We start from the raw sequence: 26849 nt of genomic DNA, 5'->3' as shown, positions 1-26849 counted from the left end.
TATTAAATTTTGACTAGTTCTTTATGAAGTAACTATTGCTAATCTGTAAGGCTTGGTATTAAATGTTGACTAGTTCTTTATGAGGTAACTATTGCTAATCTGTAAGGCTTAATATTAAATTTTGACTAGTTCTTTATGAAGTAACTATTCCTAATATCTGAGGCTTGGTATTAAATGTTGACTAGTTCTTTATGAAGTAACTATTGCTAATCTGTAAGGCTTAATATTAAATGTTCACTAGTTCTTCATGAAGTAACTATTGCTAATCTGTAAGGCTTGGTATTAAATGTTGACTAGTTCTTTGTGACGTAACTATTGCTAATCTGTAAGGCTTAATATTAAATGTTGACTAGTTCTTTGTGACGTAACTATTGCTAATCTGTAAGGCTTAATATTAAATGTTCACTAGTTCTTTATGAAGTAACTATTGCTAATATGTGAGGCTTGGTATTAAATGTTGACTAGTTCTTTATGAAGTAACTATTGCTAATCTGTAAGGCTTGGTATTAAATGTTGAATAGTTCTTTATGAAGTAACTATTGCTAATCTGTAAGGCTTGGTATTAAATGTTGAATAGTTCTTTATGAAGTAACTATTGCTATTCTGTAAGGCTTGGTATTAAACGTTCACTAGTTCTTTATGAAATAACTATTGCTAATCTGTAAGGCTTGATATTAAATGTTCACTAGTTCTTTGTGACGTAACTATTGCTAATCTGTAAGGTTTGGTATTAAATGTTCACTGTTTCTTTGTGATGTAACTATTGCTAATCTGTAAGGCTTAATATTAAATTTTGACTAGTTCTTTATGAAGTAACTATTGCTAATCTGTAAGGCTTGGTATTAAATGTTGACTAGTTCTTTATGAAGTAACTATTGCTAATCTGTAAGGCTTGGTATTAAATGTTGACTAGTTCTTCATGAAGTAACTATTGCTAATCTGTAAGGCTTGGTAATAAATGTCGACTAGTTCTTTATGAAGTAACTATTGCTAACCTGTAAGGCTTGGTAATAAATGTCGACTAGTTCTTTATGAAGTAACTATTGCTAATCTGTAAGGCTTGGTATTAAATGTCGACTAGTTCTTTATGAAGTGACTATTGCTAATCTGTAAGGCTTAATATTAAATGTTCACTAGTTCTTTGTGACGTAACTATTGCTAATCTGTAAGGCTTAATATTAAATGTTCACTGTTTCTTTGTGAAGTAACTATTGCTAATCTGTAAGGCTTAATAATAAATATTGACTAGTTCTTTATGAAGTAACTATTGCTAATCTGTAAGGCTTAATATTAAATGTTCACTGTTTCTTTGTGAAGTAACTATTGCTAATCTGTAAGGCTTAATATTAAATGTTGACTAGTTCTTTATGAAGTAACTATTGCTAATCTGTAAGGCTTAATATTAAATGTTCACTAGTTGTTTGTGAAGTAACTATTGCTAATCTGTAAGGCTTAATATTAAATGTTCACTGTTTCTTTGTGAAGTAACTATTGCTAATCTGTAAGGCTTAATATTAAATGTTGACTAGTTCTTTATGAAGTAACTATTGCTAATCTGTAAGGCTTAATATTAAATGTTTACTAGTTCTTTATGAAGTAACTATTGCTGATATGTGAGGCTTGGTATTAAATGTTGACTAGTTCTTTATGAAGTAACTATTGCTAATCTGTAAGGCTTGGTATTAAATGTTGACTAGTTATTTATGAAGTAACTATTGCTAATCTGTAAGGCTTGGTATTAAATGTTGACTAGTTCTTTATGAAGTAACTATTGCTAATCTGTAAGGCTTAATATTAAATGTTTACTAGTTCTTTATGAAGTAACTATTGCTGATATGTGAGGCTTGGTATTAAATGTTGACTAGTTCTTTATGAATTAACTATTGCTAATCTGTAAGGCTTGGTATTAAATGTTGACTAGTTATTTATGAAGTAACTATTGCTAATCTGTAAGGCTTGGTATTAAATGTTGACTAGTTCTTTATGAAGTAACTATTGCTAATCTGTAAGGCTTGGTATTAAATGTTGACTAGTTCTTTGTGACGTAACTATTGCTAATCTGTAAGGCTTAATATTAAATGTTCACTCGTTCTTTATGAAGTAACTATTGCTAATCTGTAAGGCTTAATATTAAATGTTCACTGTTTCTTTGTAAAGTAACTATTGCTAATCTGTAAGGCTTAATATTAAATGTTGACTAGTTCTATATGAAGTAACTATTGCTAATCTGTAAGGCTTAATATTAAATGTTGACTAGTTCTTTATGAAGTAACTATTGCTAATCTGTAAGGCTTAATATTAAATGTTCACTGTTTCTTTGTGAAGTAACTATTGCTAATCTGTAAGGCTTAATATTAAATGTTGACTAGTTCTTTATGAAGTAACTATTGCTAATCTGTAAGTCTTAATATTAAATGTTGACTAGTTCTTTATGAAGTAACTATTGCTAATATGTGAGGCTTGGTATTAAATGTTGACTAGTTCTTTATGAAGTAACTATTGCTAATCTGTGAGGCTTGGTATTAAATGTTGACTAGTTATTTATGAAGTAACTATTGCTAATCTGTAAGGCTTGGTATTAAATGTTGACTAGTTCTTTATGAAGTAACTATTGCTAATCTGTAAGGCTTGGTATTAAATGTTGACTAGTTCTTTATGAAGTAACTATTGCTAATCTGTAAGGCTTGGTATTAAATGTTGACTAGTTCTTTATGAAGTAACTATTGCTAATCTGTAAGGCTTAATATTAAATGTTGACTAGTTCTTTATGAAGTAACTATTGCTAATCTATAAGGCTTGGTATTAAATATTGACGAGTTCTTTATGAAGTAACTATTGCTAATCTGTAAGGCTTGGTATTAAATGTTGACTAGTTCTTTATGAAGTAACTATTGCTAATCTGTAAGGCTTAATATTAAATGTTGACTAGTTCTTTATGAAGTAACTATTGCTAATCTGTAAGGCTTAATATTAAATATTGACTAGTTCTTTATGAAGTAACTATTGCTAATCTGTAAGGCTTGGTATTAAATGTTGACTAGTTCTTTATGAAGTAACTATTGCTAATCTGTAAGGCTTAATATTAAATGTTGCCTAGTTCTTTATGAAGTAACTATTGCTAATCTATAAGGCTTGGTATTAAATATTGACTAGTTCTTTATGAAGTAACTATTGCTAATCTGTAAGGCTTAATAATAAATGTTCACTAGTTCTTTATGAAGTAACTATTGCTAATCTGTAAGGCTTAATATTAAATATTGACTAGTTCTTTATGAAGTAACTATTGCTAATCTGTAAGGCTTGGTATTAAATGTTGACTAGTTCTTTATGAAGTAACTATTGCTAATCTGTAAGGCTTGGTATTAAATGTTGACTAGTTCTTTATGAAGTAACTATTGCTAATCTGTAAGGCTTGGTATTAAATGTTGACTAGTTCTTTACAAAGACACTTCTAATGCTATCTGTAAGATTTAGTGGTTTGTTCTTTCTTGTAATATACAGGTTTAGTTAATTATTGAATAACATACACTAACCTGTAAAGCTTGGAGCTAGAGATGTTGGTTCAAAAAGTATATCACGCCACAAGTTTTCAAATTCTGGTATTCTTGCTACATTTTGAAGTAATCTCACAAGATCACGGCCAATCATCATGCACTCCGTAAACTAAAAAAATTTCACATCAAAATAATTACAAAAACACTAACTTTTTAAAAACTTTAAAGACTGCTGACTGGAACTCACTTTAATAATCTTAAAAGCCTACATTATTTGTTAATAAAGAAGTCAACATTTATTCTAAACATCAATTTGAATCAGATTGCCAAATGTGAGGATGAACTAAACCTACAAATGAATTACTTCTAACATTACATTTCAAAGGAAAACTTACTCTTTCTCTTAGCAGAGAAATACAGAAATCAACTTCTCTTTGTCGTAAGACAGCCAGTATTTGACCCCCATGGTCAACAATTAACCTTAAGTAGGTATACACTGCTGTAGCAACCAGTAAAGAAAATTTTTCTAACCATCCCCTGAAAAAAGAATAAAAGGTTTCGTTCAACATAACTTGTTCTTCATCCACTTTGGAAAAAAAAACATCTTAGAATTCTAGGAACCCATGAATGAAAGTAAAACAGAACATATTCAGGTGAACAAGACTACACCTGCCAATGAAGACCTTCACCTGATACCAGGGCCTTCCATGTTGTCTGAGACATTATACACATAAATGTATGTTTAGATGCTAAATGTATCATCCATTTTCATGAACAGCAGCAGTTATAGTGTGAAACACATTAAGCGAATTATAATAATCAATTTGTAGGTCATATAGAAAATTAGATTTCTTTTGGCTACATATTAATAATGTAGCATTCATTGTCTTAATTTTATGATGTATTTATTTATATTTATTATCATTACATGAAAATTCATTGAACCCTGTGTCATGTTCAGAATTAAAACATTTATTATATTTTTAATATTATGATCACTATTAAAAATGACCAAACAAACAAATTAATCTCACATTAAAGAAAAATTCATGACTACATACTTCAGTTATAGCTTTATGATGTTTTTACTCAGTTCTGTTAAACTGTACAAAACCTGAGACATGAAATAATAAACTGATAAGTCAACACTAAATAGAACAGTCAATATTAAACTGATAAGTCAACACTAAATAGAACAGTCAACATTAAACTGATACGTCAGCATTAAATGGAACAGCCAATACTAAACTGATAAGTCAACATTAAATAGAACAGCCAATACTAAACTGATAAGTCAACATTAAATAGAACAGCCAATACTAAACTGATAAGTCAACATTAAATAGAACAGCCAATACTAAACTGATAAGTCAACATTAAATAGAACAGCCAATACTAAACTGATAAGTCAACATTAAATAGAACAGCCAATATTAAACTAAGTCAACATTAAATTGAACATCCAATATTAAACTGACAAGTTAACTAAACTATAATATCAACTTCTTTAAGAAGTTAATCAGCTTTAACAACACTGTATAAAAATAACAAATATAAACATAATTAACTTTTCACTTGGTGTTTCAATGTAAACTTGTGTGTTGTCGTCCTAGTAAAGTGTTTTAAACAACATGATAAAGATTGTTTCTTAAACACAATAATAAAAAAGAGGTTATTTACACACTGTCCACTGCATGTAATGAAACCAATTTTTAACATTATAAGCCCCCAGATTTAATCTTAAGTCACTGGGAGTGTGATGGGGAATCTACAGCAGCAAATTATTTTCTTATTAAATTCCAAATTTTGACTTAGATGTGAAATGTCAGAGAACAAGTTTGAAAAGAAAATGTTTACCAAAACAAATATTTTATTTTTCAGTAATAAGCAAGAAGCACTTTTATAATTGAGGGGTTTTGAGCCCATACCTATTTTCAATAAAAATGTCCAGCATGGATTCGGCGAGCCAAATGTTTTTTGGCGTCGTATCTCCTCCTTAAAAAACACACAAATATATTGTTACAAACAATTTTAACTTAAAAATTCCTAGATTCTTAATTGATAAAAATTGGATCTTAAGAGCAGAGGAAAAATATTTCTGAAAGTTGACAGCAGCAACCTATTAAAACAGCAATTTTATTCTTTAATAGACATTAGACAAATAAGAACAAAAATGCTCAAAATAACCAGTGTCTTTATCCTAATGGAAAGTAGTTTTATTCCAAAAACATACAATGAAATTATTTCTATAATTATGAACAGAAAATATAATTTTAGTGTTTTATTTACTAAGAATCAGCTTCTATTGTCACTAATAACAAATTCACAAGACAAATCTAAAGTTATAACAAGATGTCTGACATAGCAGTGAAATGTTTTTGTCACACTTTCAAGAAACAGAATGACCATATGGTCTTTCATCTAGCAAAAGAAAAATATTTTATTTTTCAGTAATAAGCAAAAAGCACTTATATAGTTGAGAGGTTTTGAGCCCTACCCATTTTCAATAAAAATGTCCAACAACTCTGCTAGCCTAATGTGTGTGTGTCGCACTTACATGAAATAACATAACTACATAGCAAAATATTAAGTTGCTAAGAGTCAGTTCAGTTTTTAGACACCCATAATTAGATACCTTTACATTTTTGATTAGACTAATATTCTATGTCCTAATTAAGAATGACAATTAAACAAAAAAGTGAATTTTTTATATAGTGAAACTTGGAAATTATTTCATTGAATAGGAATTGCCAAATAGTCAGAAACAATTTTGTTCAACTACAAGATTATGTTCACCTGCAATTTGCTTATAAAGTAAATTGTTGTACAAAATGCTGACTTGAGAGTGAACCAGGTTTTGTTCAACTACAAGATTATATTCACCTGCAATCTGCTTATACAGTACATTGTTGTACAAAATGCTGACTTGAGAGTGAACCAGGTTTTGTTCAACTATAAGATTATGTTCACCTGCAATCTGCTTATACAGTAAATTGTTGTACAAAATGCTGACTTGAGAGTGAACCAGGTGTTGTTCTGCTAAGATCATCTACTCACCTGCTATTTGCCTCAGAAGATTGTAGCACAAACCATCGACTCCAGGAACGGAGTTTCTGATCATTTCTCTTAAAAGCCAAATGAGCTGTAAAAAAAAACAAATTCGTCCAGCTGAAATAATGAATATTGATAATTCATCATACAATGCTAACAGCCTTTAAACTCAAGATTTGAAAGTTTTTATTTTCATCTGTGAAATTCTTTGGGTGAATTAAGAATATTTCTCCTCATGAGTGTAATAGTAATATTACTATTTTTATACAACAAATCTTTACATGACTGAACGCAAATGTACAAAAGAATTTCACAAGTAATACTGTACTTGAAATAATCCTATTTTATCTGTAATTATTCAGTCAGTTGAGCACAATTCTACCAGTAAAAAAAATAAAATGTATTTATAAAACAAAACTTCCTTCCATTAAAAGATTAATACTTAAAATCTTACAATTTTAAAACTCTATTCCAATGGTAAAATTCATGAAAGGAAATTAAGGTAAAACAAAACAAAGTTTAAAAAAGCATAAATAGCATAAAACCAATGTTTACATCTAGTCTACAACATTAAGAACTACAGTAACACAAGCTGTAAAGGACTTGCTGTAGCACAATTGTAATTATCATAACTCGCCAGGAAGACTGACAGGTAAGTACAAAAGCCACAGTCAGTCACCTGAAGTTGACCTTTCCAGTCCTGGTTCCAGGTTGTGTGTCATTATGACCATTTTCAAAAAGTAATAAAAGTTTTAAAAGACCTATAGCAAAATTATAATAATAACTTGTCAGGATAACTAACGGGTAGTTCAAACAGCAGCATTAGTCAAATGAAGTTGGCCTTTCTAGTCCTGGTTTCGAGTTATTTAATGCTACGGCCAGTTTCTAACTTCAAACTGAACAAGATGGACTGTGATTCGTAAAAGGGAATCGCATTAAAATGTGTAAAGTATAAATAAAAAACTTAAATGATATTAAACAGATTGTTGGCCTTTAAAAAACTAAAAACATTTACAAGGTGGACAGTGTCACCATCACCAATAGCACTGTCCAGCGTTATGGACAAACCTCGGGACAGAATATGGTTAAAATGGTGGCGTCGTTGAGAGTCATAAAGACGGCAAGATAGTAAAGTGTGGCTTATTGTGCCCTGAGTATCACACAGACTACACATTGGTGCATCAGTTAAAGATAAAAGAAAACGATGAGTTAAAAAACTGTGACCAATGCGTAGTCTAATTAGAACGACTTCCTTTTTCCGATCTTTACGGAAGCAAGACGGCCAAAGTCCAATATAGGGTTTTATTTGGAAAAGCTTGCTGTCACGTTACTCACTCAAAGTCAACTGCCAACTAGCACAGAGCCGAGCTTTGAATACAGGACCATAGTCCATGTATGGAACAGGCACAGTGGTGATAGTGCCAGAGCAGATAGATTGAGCTGCAGTGTCTGAAGCTCGTTCCCACAAATACCAACATGGCACAGTATCCAGAAAAACTGGATAGAAGCAGATGTTAAAGATAATTGTGTCAGTCTGTTTTGAATATTGGTGTGAACAGGGTGTGAAACAACATTAAGCGAGTCAGTATAAATAGTGCAGTTTGAGTACTGCTCAGCTTCAATGTGATCCAGGGCAAGATAAATGGCGTACAGTTCAGCAGTGAACACAGAAGCTGTAGAGGGAATTCTGCACACAACCACAACAAACCATGGCAGAGACCACAGTCACCTGATTTTGAACCATCTATATAAATAAGAGTGGAAGGATGGTTCAAAAGATGTTTAGCAAATAACAGACAGTATTTTCAATCAGGAGTGTCTACTTTTCTCAGATGACTTAAAGATAAGTCACATTTGGGGACTGTAAGAAGCCATGGAGGGATGGGCTGACCAGTGGATACAGCAATGTTATCCAAGAACACATCCAACTTATCCAACTGCACTTGGATACGAAGGCCAAAGGGAGCAATGGCAGATCATCTGTTCTGAAAAAGTATGGTACACCGAGGAAGGAAAACACAACCCCAGGTGGGATGCTTTGGTAAAGAACAAAGTTTTGAAGCATATAATAAAGACAGTTGCAAACAACAGAGGTGCAAAGAAGGTTCATGATACTTCACATATATATAAACTCTGAACTGGAGAAGTGCCAAAAGCTCCAATACAGAACCAAAGTACTTGATGATGAACAGGGTCAGCATCTACAAGGTTGAGGTCCTGGAAGTGACCAGTGATCCATGGTTGTGTTTTGATCGAATAAGAACACGATATATCTTTAACATAAAACTTCAATCCACTCCTCAAGTGGTGGAACAGAGGACATGGAGGATTTTCAGTGCTCTTGTACATTTGATCCATAGCTGCTTGATGTGTGATATAAAAGTCAGCTTGCAGTCAAAGATAAGCCCCAAGAACTTTGTCTCAGGGACCACAGACAGCACAACTTCACCAACACGCAATACAGGATCACAGTGAATACCCAATCGGCAGAAGTGTAAAGGGACAATTACAGTCATAGAGACAAATCAGCTCGAAAGTAAAGAATTGATCGCTCTGCCCGAGTCTTGAAGAGTAAGAGGGTGGAGGAAGAGGCAGAAGTGCTAAATACCCGGCAAAAGCTTTCACCTGGAGTATTGGTGATGCTCCGGATATCAGCTACTTCCTGGCTATCAGAGAGGAAGATTGAGAGGGGGACAGAATTATTTTGCCCACTGACCTTTCTAATCTTGTCCCATATGACTTTGGAACTGGTGGTAGAAGATATGCTGTTTGTGAACTTAATCCAAGATTCCTTCTGGCTTTGACATCTTACTCACTGAGCATGTGCACGAGCCTGCTGGAAAGTGATGCAATACGAGAGCATGGAATACCTACGAAAAGTATCTCAGGCCCGTTTTTGAGCCTTCCATGCCATATGACAGACAGGATTCCACCACAAACTAGGATATCATGGAAAATGTTATGAGGTTTTAGGAATACACTGAGCAGCTGCTTGTATAATGCAGTCAGTCACTGCTGCCACACAGTTGTCTACTGATGGCTTACAGACTATGGCAGGATTACGTTCTGCGATAGCAGTGAAAGAGGGCCAGTTTGCCTGATCCAGCTTCCATCAGGACACGTGGGTCAGGTGATATCAACCATGGCCAATCTCTCTCAAAATTATAGGAAAATGATCACTGCCTCGTGGATTATTGTCAACCCTCCAAGAAAAATGGGAGAATAATAAAGGGAAGCAAACTGAGAGATAAACAGCATTAAAGGACTGACTAGGTGAATGAAAATAAGTAGAAGAACCAGTATTGAAAAGAGAAAGATTGTGATCAGAGAGTATATACTCTACAGAGCGACCTCTCCCATCAATATCAGCACTTTCCTAGAGGGGATGATGTCCATTAAAGTCCTCCAGGATTAAAAATGGAGACAGCAACTGTTCAACGAGAGCATCAAGGTCTGATTGATCATATATCTCTCTAGGTGGCAGGCAGAGAGAATAAACAGTGATGCTACAACCTAAGGAAACATGAATGGATACAGCCTCCAAGGGTGTGTCGAGTGGCAAAGACAGGGTGGGCACATGCTGATCAACAACAGTGCCACCCCTCCATGCACTCGTCCATCACACAGCCTGAGATTTCTGTACAAAGAAAACTGCCGAAAGGTGACTGTATCGGCAGGTTTCAGACATGTCTTCTGTAACGAAAGACATACAGCAATCAGTGTTTTGATGTAATCCACATTAGAACGTAAACCTCGTTCCATTGTATCAAGGTGGCCATTTCTATTTACGTGAAGGCAAATTGGGTGAAGAGCCCTTCTGTTTACGGCCACGTCTTTTTCTTTAATGTCTTCATTCGAGGGAGGTCTGTCAACCCCCATGAATCCTGCCCTGGGTCAACTGAGCAGATCTTTACAAAAAACGTTTCATTTATTTTGAGAACAATTCTTTTGAAGGCACAGAGAAATCCATCTGCACTGTAGTCGTGGAATGAAGTGCAGCAGCATACTTCCAAGATGAAGTGGTGGACAGCAACTTTTGAGCCTCAGGGTAAGTAACATTATAAATTGTTTTCAAACGCTCCACCTCTTTTTCTTCCAACCATTTAGGGCGAGAACAAAAGTAGGACGGGTGAGAGCCATTGCAATTGACACAATGTGGGTCTGTGTCACACTCATAAACATCGTGGTCCTTGCCACCTCAACAAGCACACATCAAGGAACCACCATGACGTCTTTGAGTGACCGAACAGCCGACACTGGAAACATCTGAGTGTTTGGAATGTATGGCCATACCCTGCAATTAACATAACCTGCCTTGATGGTGGCAGGTGGAAGTGGTGATGTAAATGTCAGAATGAGGACATTACTCTGCATCATAATTCCATCTTTGCAAGTGGAGATACGCTTCACTGCAGAAACTCTTTGGGTGAAGAAACCAGCAAGAATCTCCGACTTGGGGATGTTTTTTGAAATCCTTCTCAACAATAACTCCTCGTGATGAATTCAAAGTAGCATGAGATGTAACCTCTATAGGTATATCCCCAATCACCTTTGAATGCAAGAGGAGTTCACTGTGTTTAGATGTGGATGTTTCCACCAATATGTCACCAAATCGAAGCTTCTTCACTTACATTGGAGAACCAGCAAGTCCTTCTAGTCCCTTCTGAATGAAAAAGGGAGACATTTGCCCTAAAGGTTTGTCTAAAAGAGAATGTGGGATAAGGAAATGAGGTACAACAAGTGGTACAGATGTTGAAGATTGCTGCTCAGAATCTTCAAAATATGGTTGTTTATCTATGGACTGTTTTTTTTTTACCATTTTATTGAAGTTTTTATTTGGAGGATCCATAATAAAAAACAAAGGAATATTTCGGTTCCCACTGACCCCACCCACCCTGGAGCCCAACGAGTGGACACACTGCAATGTCAACCAAGGACACTGCAGCAATGCCAGGGTTTCATGAGCACTATACCCAAACACCATCATCAGATACAATGTCCACAACACCTGTTGAGAACATCCAAAACTAGTACTAGTACAGGTGGGTGGATGTCTATATTCCAGAGGAGGTAAACTGAAAGAACACAACCTTTCCTAGGAGGTCCCCTCACCACATACAGGAATCCACACTGAGGGGTTTCTATTGAATACAAATATTATTAAAAACAAGTAAATTACATGTAATACAATTTTTAATAATCTGTTTCTTGACTGACTATGCACTTCTTACACTTACCTGTGTTCTGCTAATGTCCTGAAGTTTTGTGTATTTCTCTAAAATGATTTGGGTTAAATAACTAATAACTAAGGCAAGACCATCTCTTGTGACGTAGGTGAGGTCTCTGTAGTACTGTGAAGAAAATGAGAAATTTTACACCCTTTATAGATAAAACACTTTGTAGCTATTAGAAATACTCAATGTTCTAAGAAACATCAATACCATACACTATTATATCAAGTTTTAACAATACTGTTCTCAAGTTAAAAAAATACTATTATATTTTATCAACACTATTAACAAATTAAATGTGTTAAAATGTTCCTGAAAACAGAGAAATCTTATGCAACATCCTACTCTTGTAAATTTGTAATCAACTTTCTATATCACAAGTTTAACATTTTAAGAGTAAGTCCTGTTTCTGTAAGCTCATAATTTGAAACACATTTGTTGTTGAAAAACAATTTCTTATAAACAGAACAGGTTTAACAGCTAAGCATAAACAACTGTAATAAAGCACTTATTTATGTTAAGATGTATATTTTCCACAAAATTAATTTTTTACCAATACCTGACAAACTTTTCTGATATTTTACCACCATAAATCAGATTAACCCTTACAGGGCAGCCATTATCAATTGAAGATTTTGTGCTTTGCACTCAAGTACAGCTGTGATTAATTTAAGAAAGAGGCTAAAAACATTAGTTTGCAACCCCCTCACACCGTACTGACTGTTTACGTCGAAGGTCGAAACGTTGTTCACTCTTCTATGCAGAATATTTTCTCAACCCAAACAAGCTGTTTTTGCATATATATTTCTTCTGGTGATGCTTATGCAACATGTTAAAAAGCAAGCATCAGCTGATTATCTGAATAATAACCCCTTAATAAAAACCCCAATTTTTCCAAAATACATTACATGAGATCGATCACGTTTCCCATGTTGAAAATAAAGCTGAGGAACCTTTTTCTCTATTTCAAAGAGTTACCGATGAATCCGATTCTTTTCAAGGGTCACATTGTTTTTAATCAATACATTTCAAGCAAGTATCACTGATTTGGAATAAAGATCTTTGTATTATGTGATTGTGAGACAGAAACTGTAATAAATATGACTATCTATTCTACAAGTGATGTAGATGTCCCCAAAGATCCTCAATTAGGATTTACAGGATCAGTTGTCAAGCAATTGATGAAAGACAACCTAGGAAAAGGTCATATATTGTACACTTATAATTATATAACATATAATTTACATACTGATATTATATACAAGTGCAGAATTATGCAACTTTTTCCTTGAAAATAAAACTAGCTTTAGTGGAACAGTTAGAACTAATCAGAAGAACATTCCTCAATTTGCACCACTGAAGAAGATGGACGTTGACACCAAGAAGCAAGTGAATATATTAGCACTTCAGTGGAAAGAGAAACATCTGGTTACTTTGATTAATACAGTACATAAAGGTGAAATTAAATACAATGGAAAGGATGGTTACAAAACTAAGCAACCAATAACAAAACCCGATATTGGTTTTAGATTATGCTATGAATGTGAAGCTGGTTGACAAAAGTGACATGCAAATTGGACAAATTGTAAATGTGTGAAGTGGTACACGTAATTCTTTTTTTCACTTAACTGATATCTCAGTTTTGAAATCTTATTACATGTGTCTGGTAAAAAATGACAAGAAACCATCGAGTCACTTTAGTCACAATGAAATTTACCAATTATTGGAAAGGTATGAAAGGGTGACATTTCCCAGGAGAACATGGTCTTACTGTTCATGATTTTCATACTTTTAAAATATTTACATTTCTTCTCATTTTCTTTAAATTTTTGTTAAAAATAATGTAATAATAATAAGTAATAAAAATGCTAAAGATTATGTTTAAGAATTTTTTCTCATTTTTTTTACATCCATGGTGAGCTGCTATCCACAACATTTCTGCTGTTTAAGGGTTAAAAAACATAAACATTTCATAAATCTGGTAAAGTCGTGTCAAACTATCAAAAATTCTTCACCTTAACACTAGACTGAGGAGCTCTTCAACTTCCATAATTATTAAATATAACTCAACTTGTTATAGGTCATACAAACTTTACCAATCTCAAAAGTACATCAGTAAAAAATGTCCTCACCTTTCAAAATGGCATCACTTTTATCTTCAGCAAGTGTAACATAGCGATATTCAATACTTTGTGTTGAGATCATATTATATCTAAGAGTCACAGCTTGCTTTTTTATAACAATTTACTGTATTTGTGTGCATGTTGTCTGAATGCAATAAACGTAACATTGTACGCAAATCCAATATTTTAAAAAGGGATTTGTGTCCTAATTATTTTATCTTTGTAGGCTTAGCCTACTGTAATTGCTAATATCTGAAGTCGTTTAAGTATTGTAATAAAATAGTGCTCCTATATATTTCCAGTATAGCATAACATGAAAACAACAATCAAAAATAAAATCCCCAAGATATAAGAAATCTGCCTTATAAATATTATGAAGATTTTAAAATTGTAACTTAACATTCTTTCACTACAAGTGACTGTACTAACTTCCAACTATAAGTAATCTTTTGAAAAAAACTATTGTATCCTCAACTACACAATAATAAAGATCAAAACATAAAACAAGCAGGATAAAATATAACCCTTTCAAGTCCATTTCATCTTCTTTGCTAACTTCCATTCAAAATTCTACCGAACTATTATGTTATGCATTTATCTCCTTTAGGTTGATACCAAACTTAAATTATAATTCAAATTTTCCTATTATACATTACTAAATGTCTTAATATGAAAAGTAAATACTGAACAAACACATCTAAACACTGATTTGTGTGTGCGTCATATCATACATTGAATACAGCACTGGTTCAAATTAGATGTTTGTGATGTCAAAATACAAATTACTGACATTGAAAAGCTCAAATATAAAACACAGATTTTTATCTTTTCTATTCACAGAGTTATCACTGTATTTGGTGCATCAGACAGAGTTGTTCCAACTCAACTCTACCTTTTCTATTCACAGAGTTATCACTATATTTGGTGCATCAGACAGTTGTTCCCACTCAACTCTACCTTTTCTATTCACAGAGTTATCACAATATTTGGTGCATCACACAGTTGTTCCTATTCAACTCTACCTTTTCTATTCACAGAGTTATCACTATATTTGGTGCATCAGACAGTTGTTCCCACTCAACTCTACCTTTTCTATTCACAGAGTTATCACTATATTTGGTGCATCAGACAGTTGTTCCCACTCAACTCTACCTTTTCTATTCACAGAGTTATCACTATATTTGGTGCATCAGACAGTTGTTCCCACTCAACTCTACCTTTTCTATTCACAGAGTTATCACTATATTTGGTGCATCAGACAGTTGTTCCCACTCAACTCTACCTTTTCTATTCACAGAGTTATCACTATATTTGGTGCATCAGACAGAGTTGTTCCCACTCAACTCTACCTTTTCTATTCACAGAGTTATCACTATATTTTGTGCATCAGACAGAGTTGTTCCCACTCAACTCTACCTTTTCTATTCACAGAGTTATCACTATATTTGGTGCATCAGACAGAGTTGTTCCCACTCAACTCTACCTTTTCTATTCACACAGTTATCACTATATTTGGTGCATCAGACAGTTGTTCTCACTCAACTCTACCTTTTCTATTCACACAGTTATCACTATATTTGGTGCATCAGACAGTTGTTCCCACTCAACTCTACCTTTTCTATTCACAGAGTTATCACAATATTTGGTGCATCACACAGTTGTTCCTATTCAACTCTACCTTTTCTATTCACAGAGTTATCACTATATTTGGTGCATCAGACAGTTGTTCCCACTCAACTCTACCTTTTCTATTCACAGAGTTATCACTATATTTGGTGCATCAGACAGTTGTTCCCACTCAACTCTACCTTTTCTATTCACAGAGTTATCACTATATTTGGTGCATCAGACAGTTGTTCCCACTCAACTCTACCTTTTCTATTCACAGAGTTATCACTATATTTGGTGCATCAGACAGTTGTTCCCACTCAACTCTACCTTTTCTATTCACAGAGTTATCACTATATTTGGTGCATCAGACAGTTGTTCCCACTCAACTCTACCTTTTCTATTCACAGAGTTATCACTATATTTGGTGCATCAGACAGTTGTTCCCACTCAACTCTACCTTTTCTATTCACAGAGTTATCACTATATTTGGTGCATCAGACAGAGTTGTTCCCACTCAACTCTACCTTTTCTATTCACAGAGTTATCACTATATTTGGTGCATCAGACAGAGTTGTTCCCACTCAACTCTACCTTTTCTATTCACACAGTTATCACTATATTTGGTGCATCAGACAGTTGTTCTCACTCAACTCTACCTTTTCTATTCACAGAGTTATCACTATATTTGGTGCATCAGACAGAGTTGTTCACTATATTTGGTGCATCAGACAGAGTTGTTCCCACTCAACTCTACCTTTTCTATTCACAGAGTTATTCCCACTCAACTCTATATTCACAGAGTGCATCAGGCAGTTGTTCCCACTCAACTCTACCTTTTCTATTCACAGAGTTATCACTATATTTTGTGCATCAGACAGAGTTGTTCCCACTCAACTCTACCTTTTCTATTCACAGAGTTATCACTATATTTGGTGCATCAGACAGAGTTGTTCCCACTCAACTCTACCTTTTCTATTCACACAGTTATCACTATATTTGGTGCATCAGACAGTTGTTCTCACTCAACTCTACCTTTTCTATTCACACAGTTATCACTATATTTGGTGCATCAGACAGTTGTTCCCACTCAACTCTACCTTTTCTATTGACAGAGTTATCACAATATTTGGTGCATCACACAGTTGTTCCTATTCAACTCTACCTTTTCTATTCACAGAGTTATCACTATATTTGGTGCATCAGACAGTTGTTCCCACTCAACTCTACCTTTTCTATTCACAGAGTTATCACTATATTTGGTGCATCAGACAGTTGTTCCCACTCAACTCTACCTTTTCTATTCACAGAGTTATCACTATATTTGGTGCATCAGACAGAGTTGTTCCCACTCAACTCTACCTTTTCTATTCACAGAGTTATCACTATATTTGGTGCATCAGACAGAGTTGTTCCCACTCAACTCTACCTTTTCTATTCACACAGTTATCACTATATTTGGTGCATCAGACAGTTGTTCCCACTCAACTCTACCTTTTCTATTCACAGAGTTATCACTATATTTGGTGCATCAGACAGTTGTTCCCACTCAACTCTACCTTTTCTATTCACAGAGTTATCACTATATTTGGTGCATCAGACAGTTGTTCCCACTCAACTCTACCTTTTCTATTCACAGAGTTATCACTATATTTGGTGCATCAGACAGAGTTGTTCCCACTCAACTCTACCTTTTCTATTCACAGAGTTATCACTATATTTGGTGCATCAGACAGAGTTGTTCCCACTCAACTCTACCTTTTCTATTCACACAGTTATCACTATATTTGGTGCATCAGACAGTTGTTCTCACTCAACTCTACCTTTTCTATTCACACAGTTATCACTATATTTGGTGCATCAGACAGTTGTTCTCACTCAACTCTACCTTTTCTATTCACAGAGTTATCACAATATTTGGTGCATCACACAGTTGTTCCTATTCAACTCTACCTTTTCTATTCACAGAGTTATCACTATATTTGGTGCATCAGACAGTTGTTCCCACTCAACTCTACCTTTTCTATTCACAGAGTTATCACTATATTTGGTGCATCAGACAGTTGTTCCCACTCAACTCTACCTTTTCTATTCACAGAGTTATCACTATATTTGGTGCATCAGACAGAGTTGTTCCCACTCAACTCTACCTTTTCTATTCACACAGTTATCACTATATTTGGTGCATCAGACAGTTGTTCTCACTCAACTCTACCTTTTCTATTCACAGAGTTATCACTATATTTGGTGCATCAGACAGGGTTCTTCCCACTCAACTCTACCTTTTCTATTCACAGAGTTATCACTATATTTGGTGCATCAGACAGGGTTGTTCCCACTCAACTCTACCTTTTCTATTCACAGAGTTATCACTATATTTGGTGCATCAGACAGAGTTGTTCCCACTCAACTCTACCTTTTCTATTCACAGAGTTATCACTATATTTGGTGCATCAGACAGTTGTTCCCACTCAACTCTACCTTTTCTATTCACAGAGTTATTACTATATTTGGTGCATCAGACAGTTGTTCCCACTCAACTCTACCTTTTCTATTCACAGAGTTATCACTATATTTGGTGCATCAGACAGAGTTGTTCCCACTCAACTCTACCTTTTCTATTCACAGAGTTATCACTATATTTGGTGCATCAGACAGTTGTTCCCACTCAACTCTACCTTTTCTATTCACAGAGTTATCACTATATTTGTTGTGCATCAGACAGAGTTGTTCCCACTCAATTCTACCTTTTCTATTCACAGAGTTATCACTATATTTGGTGCATCAGACAGAGTTGTTCCCACTCAATTCTACCTTTTCTATTCACAGAGTTATCACTATATTTGGTGCATCAGACAGAGTTGTTCCCACTCAATTCTGCCTTTTCTATTCACACAGTTATCACTATATTTGGTGCATCAGACAGTTGTTCCCACTCAACTCTACCTTTTCTATTCACAGAGTTATTACTATATTTGGTGCATCAGGCAGTTGTTCCCACTCAACTCTACCTTTTCTATTCACAGAGTTATCACTATATTTGGTGCATCAGACAGTTGTTCCCACTCAACTGTACCTTTTCTATTCACAGAGTTATCACTATATTTGGTGCATCAGACAGAGTTGTTCCCACTCAACTCTACCTTTTCTATTCACATAGTTATCACTATATTTGGTGCATCAGACAGTTGTTCCCACTCAACTCTACCTTTTCTATTCACAGAGTTATCACTATATTTGGTGCATCAGGCAGTTGTTCCCACTCAACTCTACCTTTTCTATTCACACAGTTATCACTATATTTGGTGCATCAGACAGTTGTTCTCACTCAACTCTACCTTTTCTATTCACAGAGTTATCACTATATTTAGTGCATCAGACAGTTGTTCTCACTCAACTCTACCTTTTCTATTCACAGAGTTATCACTATATTTAGTGCATCAGACAGTTGTTCTCACTCAACTCTACCTTTTCTATTCACAGAGTTATCACTATATTTGATGCATCAGACAGAGTTGTTCCCACTCAACTCTACCTATTCTATTCACACAGTTATCACTAATCAGTGATGACGAGAAACCCACTTGTTGAGAAATTTATATGCAAAAACGGCTCATTTGGGCTGAGAAAACACTTTTACATAGAAGAGCGAACAACGTTTCGACCTACTTCGGTCATCGTCAGGTTCACAAAGAAAGAGGTAACTGACCGGAAGCCGACCACATGTACAATATAAAGGAATGCCCTTATACCTATATTAATAAAATAAAATAAATAAAATTATATATTCAAACATCTAATACCGCCCTCTACATTTCGACACACAGTTACACAACCCCTTTCAGACATGTGGTCGGCTTCCGGTCAGTTACCTCTTTCTTTGTGAACCTGACGATGACCGAAGAAGGTCGAAACGTTGTTCGCTCTTCTATGTAAAAGTGTTTTCTCAGCCCAAATGAGCTGTTTTTGCATATAAACAGTTATCACTATATTTGGTGCATCAGACAGTTGTACCCACTCAATTCTACCTTTTCTATTCACAGAGTTATCACTATATTTGGTGCATCAGACAGTTGTACCCACTCAACTCTACCTTTTCTATTCACAGAGTTATCACAATATTTGGTGCATCAGACAGAGTTGTTCCCACTCAACTCTACCTTTTCTATTCACAGAGTTATCACTATATTTGGTGCATCAGACAGTTGTACCCACTCAACTCTACCTTTTCTATTCACAGAGTTATCACTATATTTGGTGCATCAGACAGAGTTGTTCCCACTCAACTCTACCTTTTCTATTCACAGAGTTATCACTATATTTGGTGCATCAGACAGTTGTTCCCACTCAACTCTACCTTTTCTATTCACACAGTTATCACTATATTTGGTGCATCAGACAGTTGTTCCCACTCAACTCTACCTTTTCTATTCACAGAGTTATCACTATATTTGGTGCATCAGGCAGTTGTTCCCACTCAACTCTACCTTTTCTATTCACAGAGTTATCACTATATTTGGTGCATCAGACAGAGTTGTTCCCACTCAACTCTACCTTTTCTATTCACAGAGTTATCACTATATTTGGTGCATCAGACAGAGTTGTTCCCACTCAACTCTACCTTTTCTATTCACAGAGTTATCACTATATTTGGTGCATCAGACAGTTGTTCCCACTCAACTCTACCTTTTCTATTCACAGAGTTATCTCTATATTTGGTGCATCAGACAGTTGTTCCCACTCAACTCTACCTTTTCTATTCACAGAGTTATCACTATATTTGGTGCATCAGACAGAGTTGTTCCCACTCAACTCTACCTTTTCTATTCACCGAGTTATCACTATATTTGGTGCATCAGACAGAGTTGTTCCCACTCAACTCTACCTTTTCTATTCACACAGTTATCACTATATTTGGTGCATCAAACAGAGTTGTTCCCACTCAACTCTACCTTTTCTATTCACAGAGTTATCACTATATTTGGTGCATCAGACAGTTGTTCCCACTCAACTCTACCTCATATGACATGTGAACAATCAATCAGAAGCTAAAAATATCCACTTTTTGATTTTTCTCAGCCATTTTCATATATAACAATGTCCTCTCTTTCTTTCAAGACAAAGCTTTAAGCTGGTAAGTTGAATCTCTAGTATGTTTGAAATGCTATACTTAAGATATAAACACAGCTTGGTTATTTAACTTGATACATTATAATAGAAGTTTACAGTTCTAATGAAGTGATTCACAATCTTGTGGCTAACCATGAAATATAAACAAAATAATATTTTGTTTCATATCCTCTACGTACAAAATTTCTAAAGACTTAGAAAGCTAAGACAAGCAGAAACGAGAACAACATATGTCTTTATCTCTCTATTTTCTGTTCTGCATGTTAAGTCTAAACATTCTTTTTGTATGTGAAATAAATATTCTATATTGTTGAAATATATCTGATAAAAGTTTAATTAATGAAATTCTGGAAATACAATAACATTTGTGTATCAAATTTTCAAGTTGTGAACTTGGGAGTCCCAAATGACCCTTAAGGCCAGGAACAGTTACTTTATACAAAATTATTGAATTAGCACATTTTTGTATAAAATTAAAAAGACCAAAACAAAGACTTTTTTATTGTGTGTGTAAATCACTAGCACGTGGCTTCTCAAAGCCGAGATATAAAGTACAACACAACAGGATTCAAATACATAAACCTACATTTATTGCTCCTAATTAAAATATTGTAATAAACCCTCAACTGACAAATGATTACAACAGTACAAAGAGAACTGTGACAACATATCGACTGTTCAACACTCAAAAACGATAAAGTATAGCAAATATCAGGCAGAGCGCAGCACAAGCTAGACTGGAATATCGACTTGTAAAGTGACGTTGGTCACTGTAATATCACCTTACTATTTTAGGGCTAATGTTATTTCATTTAAAACTATTTTAACTTTAAATTGAGGGGATACAAGTTCCATATTATACACAAATATTTCAGGAAATTTACAATCACTATTCTTGAGCAAACTGAAATCAGCTACTTGCTAATTATTGCAATTAGAAAAACATTAAGTCTGCATTTTTTTCAATCAATGTTTGAACTTTGTTCTTGGGGTAATATGCATCCATCCTGCCAATTTGATAGTTGAATTACATCCATTACAAGTCTCACGTGCAGATTAATTAGCAAGACTGCACATCACCATCTCTGGAGAGAACCCATCTAATGCGGTAAAAATGAAATGTGCTGTGCTATGGGATGATTACATTACAAAAGTAAAATATAAAAGTTGTTGCTAAATCAAGTTATGTCGTCTGCCAAGCTGAAATGGTTCACCAAGAATTAACATCAACATCTTCTGCTACAAACTTATCTTTAGCTCTACCATAAATATTTTCCATGCTGAAGTCTGATATTTAAATTAGAAGATTAATGGAACAAAGAAATTAAGTTAAATAAGAAATTTTTTGCTTGTTGTAAGAAAAATGGGCTGTCTTTGCTCTGCCTGACATAGTATCACTACCCAAGTTTTAGCATCACAAGCTCCCAGACTTACTGCTGGGCTGCTGATAGGGGAAGGAAGTGAAGAAATTCACCTTTGGATTACTAAATTCAATTATAAAATCATATCTTGAAATGTGTGAGGTTAATTGACATTATGTGTCAACCATTTCATTTGTACCTACTATCTCAAAAAATTCAGAAAAATAAATGAAATTCATAACGAGTGAATTGAGATTTACTGTTTGTTTTATGAATTCTAATTCTGTCTCCTTGTTTCTCAAATAAAACTTCCTAAACTTTGAAACTTGCATAAAAACTAAATACTGTATATTCCTGGTACTTTCAATAAGTACTATTTATAACTTGGTTGTTACTTGACATAAAACTGCCAGTTAGATTAAAATTTTACAACATTACAATACAAATATATTCTTTTCATCTTTTTCATGCAAAATGCTCTGGAACAATATCCGTTTCTTTATCCCAACAGTCCTTAGAAATACAATAAAACAATGTAACCAAACATTTAGTTACTGACAATAATCAATCTCTGAACAACAATAACCAACTGGCAGCATCTAATTGCAGATATGATATTAAACAATCATTCTATATGCATGAATGTTGAATGACTAATTTGTGTTTCTTTTTTTATATTTTCAATTTACTTTTTCCTCAGTTCTCACCAGGTACACCAAAAGCATTAGTTTAAGTAATTGTATCAAAAGGAAACCTGTATCAGGTACTTAACCCTTATCTTAACTAAGTAGTTGCATTAAAGGATGAATCTAGCTTACCCTTGCTGCATTGGCTGGGTCAGTGATGATACCAACTACAAGCCCCAAACTAATCTCCTCATGATTCTGTAATCCTTTGCTAATCTATTATAAAAATACTAAACTTTGAAGTACAAGAAGTCAAAAAAACAACAACAAAATACATTTTATTCAACTACTATTTTGTGTCTTAACATTCAAATATTAAAATAGCTTTTTAAGTAATATATAACCATGATATCAATAGATTTAAAATTTTAACACATCCTAAAAAAAATTAATTTTTAATAACTAGATGGCGCTAACAAATAAATCACCTCAAACGTGTTTACAGAATATGTATTATAATAAAAACAATTTTTGTTTGTTTCATTTATGAATTTATAACAACAATAATAATGTTCACTCCACTTTTCACTATTATAACTCAGTTTTGAAATTAATCATATTGTTTTATACTGTACAGAAATGATAAATCTAATGCAATAATTTTATGGAGCAGAAGTTCTTAGCTTCTGCAAACAACTTTTTTTTTTCTGTATATAATTATTTTAATTTTGAGTCAAATAAAATGACTAACAATAAGTATACCATATCAGAAAAATCTGTGCATGTTCTAAAGATAAGCACACCGTGCACGTTCCGACGATAAGCATGCTGTGTTGGAAAAAACGTGCACGTTCCGACGATAAGAACGCAGTGTTGGAAAGAAACGTGCACGTTCCGACGATAAGAACGCAGTGTTGGAAAGAACGTGCACGTTCCGACGATAAGAACGCAGTGTTGGAAAGAACGTGCACGTTCCGACGATAAGAACGCAGTGTTGGAAAGAACGTGCACGTTCGGACGATAAGCACGCCGTGTTGGAAAGAACGTGCACATCCTAATGATAAGCACACCGTGTTGGAAAGAACGTGCACATCCTAATGATAAGCATAGTGTCGGAAAGAATGTGTACATTTACAAAACTCTCTCAAGACTTACTGTAGCATTAAGTGCATCGTGCGCTTCCTTCTCTGATACTCCACTGATGAGACTTGTTAAAACAGAATAGCAGCGTTCAAGTTTCTGCAATGTAAAACAACATACCACATTACGTTACAGATCTCATAAAGGATATTTTCGAGCAGTTATCGATTAGGTACTTATTTCTTTTACTAACACTAACTTTGCATATTTTAAGGTATTACTTAAAACTATTTTCGTATCACTTATAAGAATTTTTTTTACACATCTTGTGATTCAGGGCACTTGATACAGGACAGTTAAATTATTCAGTCTATTTAGTAACATCTTTCAACATTTCAATTTATTAAAATAAATCATTATTATTATAATATCAAATATACTGACAATTCAGTTAGAAAAACAAATTTAAAAAACTTTCACTAGTTAATCAAATAGTTAGGTAATTATTCCTAGTACACTAACATTTTTTTTTCATCTTTTGCAAATTTATTTTGTACAAGTTGAGGTACCCATCCTGTATCTAGGTTAGGAACATTAAAAAAAAATGTGGGTGGATTCTGTGATAAATAATGCAAATATCCTAACTTTTGAATAATTTATTTATAACATACTATTACAGTACTCATTATTACCACACCTCATGTTTTAAGAGCTCACTACACATAAAACAGTGGTCAGGGTGAGTTTTGTGTGGAGAGGTAACAAAAAATGCAGTGGTGCTTTCTGTTACCCATTTCCAACACCTAGCTTCTAATGTCCTTCCACACTGTTTCACATTAATTAATTAATTGATGGCCATGAGCAGCAGAAGTGTCTTTACGAGATAAAGTTGTATTACCACTGAACACAGTAGGAAACAGGTATAACTCAAGAAATGGATTATCGTATCAGGATTAAGGTAGCAGTTGTAATAGTTACTTTATCTGGATCATCATTCCAACAGTGGCAATATGTTATTTTGACGAATTCCTCAGTATGGTGCTAGAGCATTCTCCGAGATGCATTCACCATGTGCGTGTTGTGTTTTCTCATAGCAAAATACATTGGGCCTTCTGAATATGTCCACCAAGGAGAATTAAACCCCTAATTTTAGCATTTTCATTTGGACTTACTGCTATTCTACTGAGGGGCAGAAAATTTATTTTTTTATCTGGTGTAATTACATGGTCAATGTAGTTAATGTTAACTTACATCAAATATAAATGTTAAATAACATCAACAATAGGCATGTGAACCCTCCCATTAACATGCCAATTGTTCCAAACTATTATCCCATAAACGTCAATTTAGATCGGCACAGCAACCTAGTAGTTAAATGAGCCAGATTTTTGTGCTTTAACCCTAATAATGATTACTGCACTGGAAATAACTTGCACTACATCAATGTCAAAATATCATTTAAAACAATTATAGTTACATATGTGTGTTTCACATCATGATCATTAAATGTATTACGATGCACAGAGAAACACAGAACTTTCTCTAGACATCCAAATCTTTTCAACACAAGGAACTGGTTTGCTGCCTCTGTAGAATGTTGTCAACTACTAAAATGCAAAGAAACTGAAAAATCATAACTGTACACAAATGAATTTTCTGCCAATTCTTGTTTGTTTCTGTTACCAGCATAGTGGTTGAGACAGAGCAGAGCTGGCCCACAAAGAGGTAGTGGAGAAAAACTGACTTTGATCAAACAATTATTGATGAAAAAAAATTAGATAAAAAAACATATTCTCCTGAAACCTGGATTAACAGAGAAAAACAATATCAGAAAAGGAATCCAATTATCTGAGTTTTTTGAATGTAGACTTTCCTTCATCAGGCAGCTGAACAATAAACTTCCTGAAAGCTCTTGGGCTATTTGATTTCTTTTCCAATAAATATCCTATGAAAAGCATTAACGAAGTATTCAAATACCAAAAAGACTTATTAATTAGACAAAACCCTTCAAATAACACTTAACAAAGATAATATTTTATTATATTAGAATACTGCATTTTTTATCTTTAAATATATAATTTATAAACATATTATGATTCGGTTCTTTAACACAATCACTGCACACAGAAACAAACAACATTTAAATCCACCTTGTAAATTACACCAATGTAAGATGCTGATACCCAGCGTTACCAACAGTAACTCATTCTATTGGAAAATCAAAACTTTTAACAAGAGCTTAATCTGCGTCGTCTTAATGTTTGTTTGTTTGTTTTTTGAATTTCGCACAAAGCTACTCGAGGACTATCTGTGCTAGCCGTCCCTAATTTTGCAGTGTGAGACTAGAGGGAAAACAGCTAGTCATCACCACCCACTGCCAACTCTTGGGCTATTCTTTTAGCAAAGAATAGTGGGATTGACCGTCACATTATAATGCCCAAATGGCTCAAAGGGCAAGCATGTTTGGCATGACGGGGATGCGAACCCGCGACCCTCAGATTACGAGTAGAATACCTTAACACACTTGGCCACGCGTGTCATCTTAAACTTGGATCATTTCATCTCATTGTTTCAAATTACAAAATAATCAGGAACTTATTCCATCAGGAAATCTCAATAAGATCACTTCTTTCTCCCCCTCTTTCTCCAAGAGAAAATATGTAGAGTTCTTAATCTCTATAACATGGATGGCAAACAGATGTAACTGGTGTGCCAAAATAAAAACATGTTTTATATATATTTAGTTTCAAGTGTACATTTTTATTTATCAAATATTAACAAAACTTAAATCTTTACATTTCAAATTTAATTTTGTATTTGGTAGAAACTTTTCGGAAAAATTACAATTCCTTTTTCAGAAATAACGGTGCACATTTTCTTTTGTTTATATTCTATACTAGTTGGGACAAAAGAGTGAAATATAGAAAGAATATACAGTATGCCACTGTCATTCATGCCAATTGTTTTCATTTGGGAACAAAGAAATGGTAGTGCTCATGCATACTTGTGCAAGTTCAGCAGGTCTCACCAGATTCTCTAAACTACAGTGTAATTCAAAGTGAACCAAGGCTAAGTTTAAATTAATTAAAATAAAAACTAAAAATCTTCATTACTTTTCAAAACATTTCCTTCACTGTTAAGTTTC

At 34.1% G+C, this 26849-nt stretch overlaps 1 protein-coding gene across 1 annotated transcript in view; it reads right to left on the bottom strand.

Moving 5' to 3' along the window:
• IntS3 (integrator complex subunit 3) overlaps positions 1-26849 on the bottom strand; it is a 46814-nt gene that overhangs the window by 18529 nt on the left and 1436 nt on the right. Inside the window, exons 2-8 of the mRNA XM_076494127.1 lie at positions 23780-23863; positions 22817-22900; positions 11783-11896; positions 6552-6636; positions 5423-5489; positions 3890-4031; positions 3534-3663 (exon numbers count right to left, since the gene is read on the bottom strand). Coding sequence (XP_076350242.1) covers positions 3534-3663; positions 3890-4031; positions 5423-5489; positions 6552-6636; positions 11783-11896; positions 22817-22900; positions 23780-23863 — 706 coding nt within the window. The remainder of the gene's footprint in view (positions 1-3533; positions 3664-3889; positions 4032-5422; positions 5490-6551; positions 6637-11782; positions 11897-22816; positions 22901-23779; positions 23864-26849) is intronic.

Source organism: Tachypleus tridentatus, chromosome 3, assembly GCF_004210375.1.
Source record: "Tachypleus tridentatus isolate NWPU-2018 chromosome 3, ASM421037v1, whole genome shotgun sequence".
NCBI lineage: Eukaryota > Metazoa > Arthropoda > Merostomata > Xiphosura > Limulidae > Tachypleus > Tachypleus tridentatus.
Note: the sequence above shows the minus strand (reverse complement) of the source record. Positions and strands in the feature narration are given on the sequence as shown.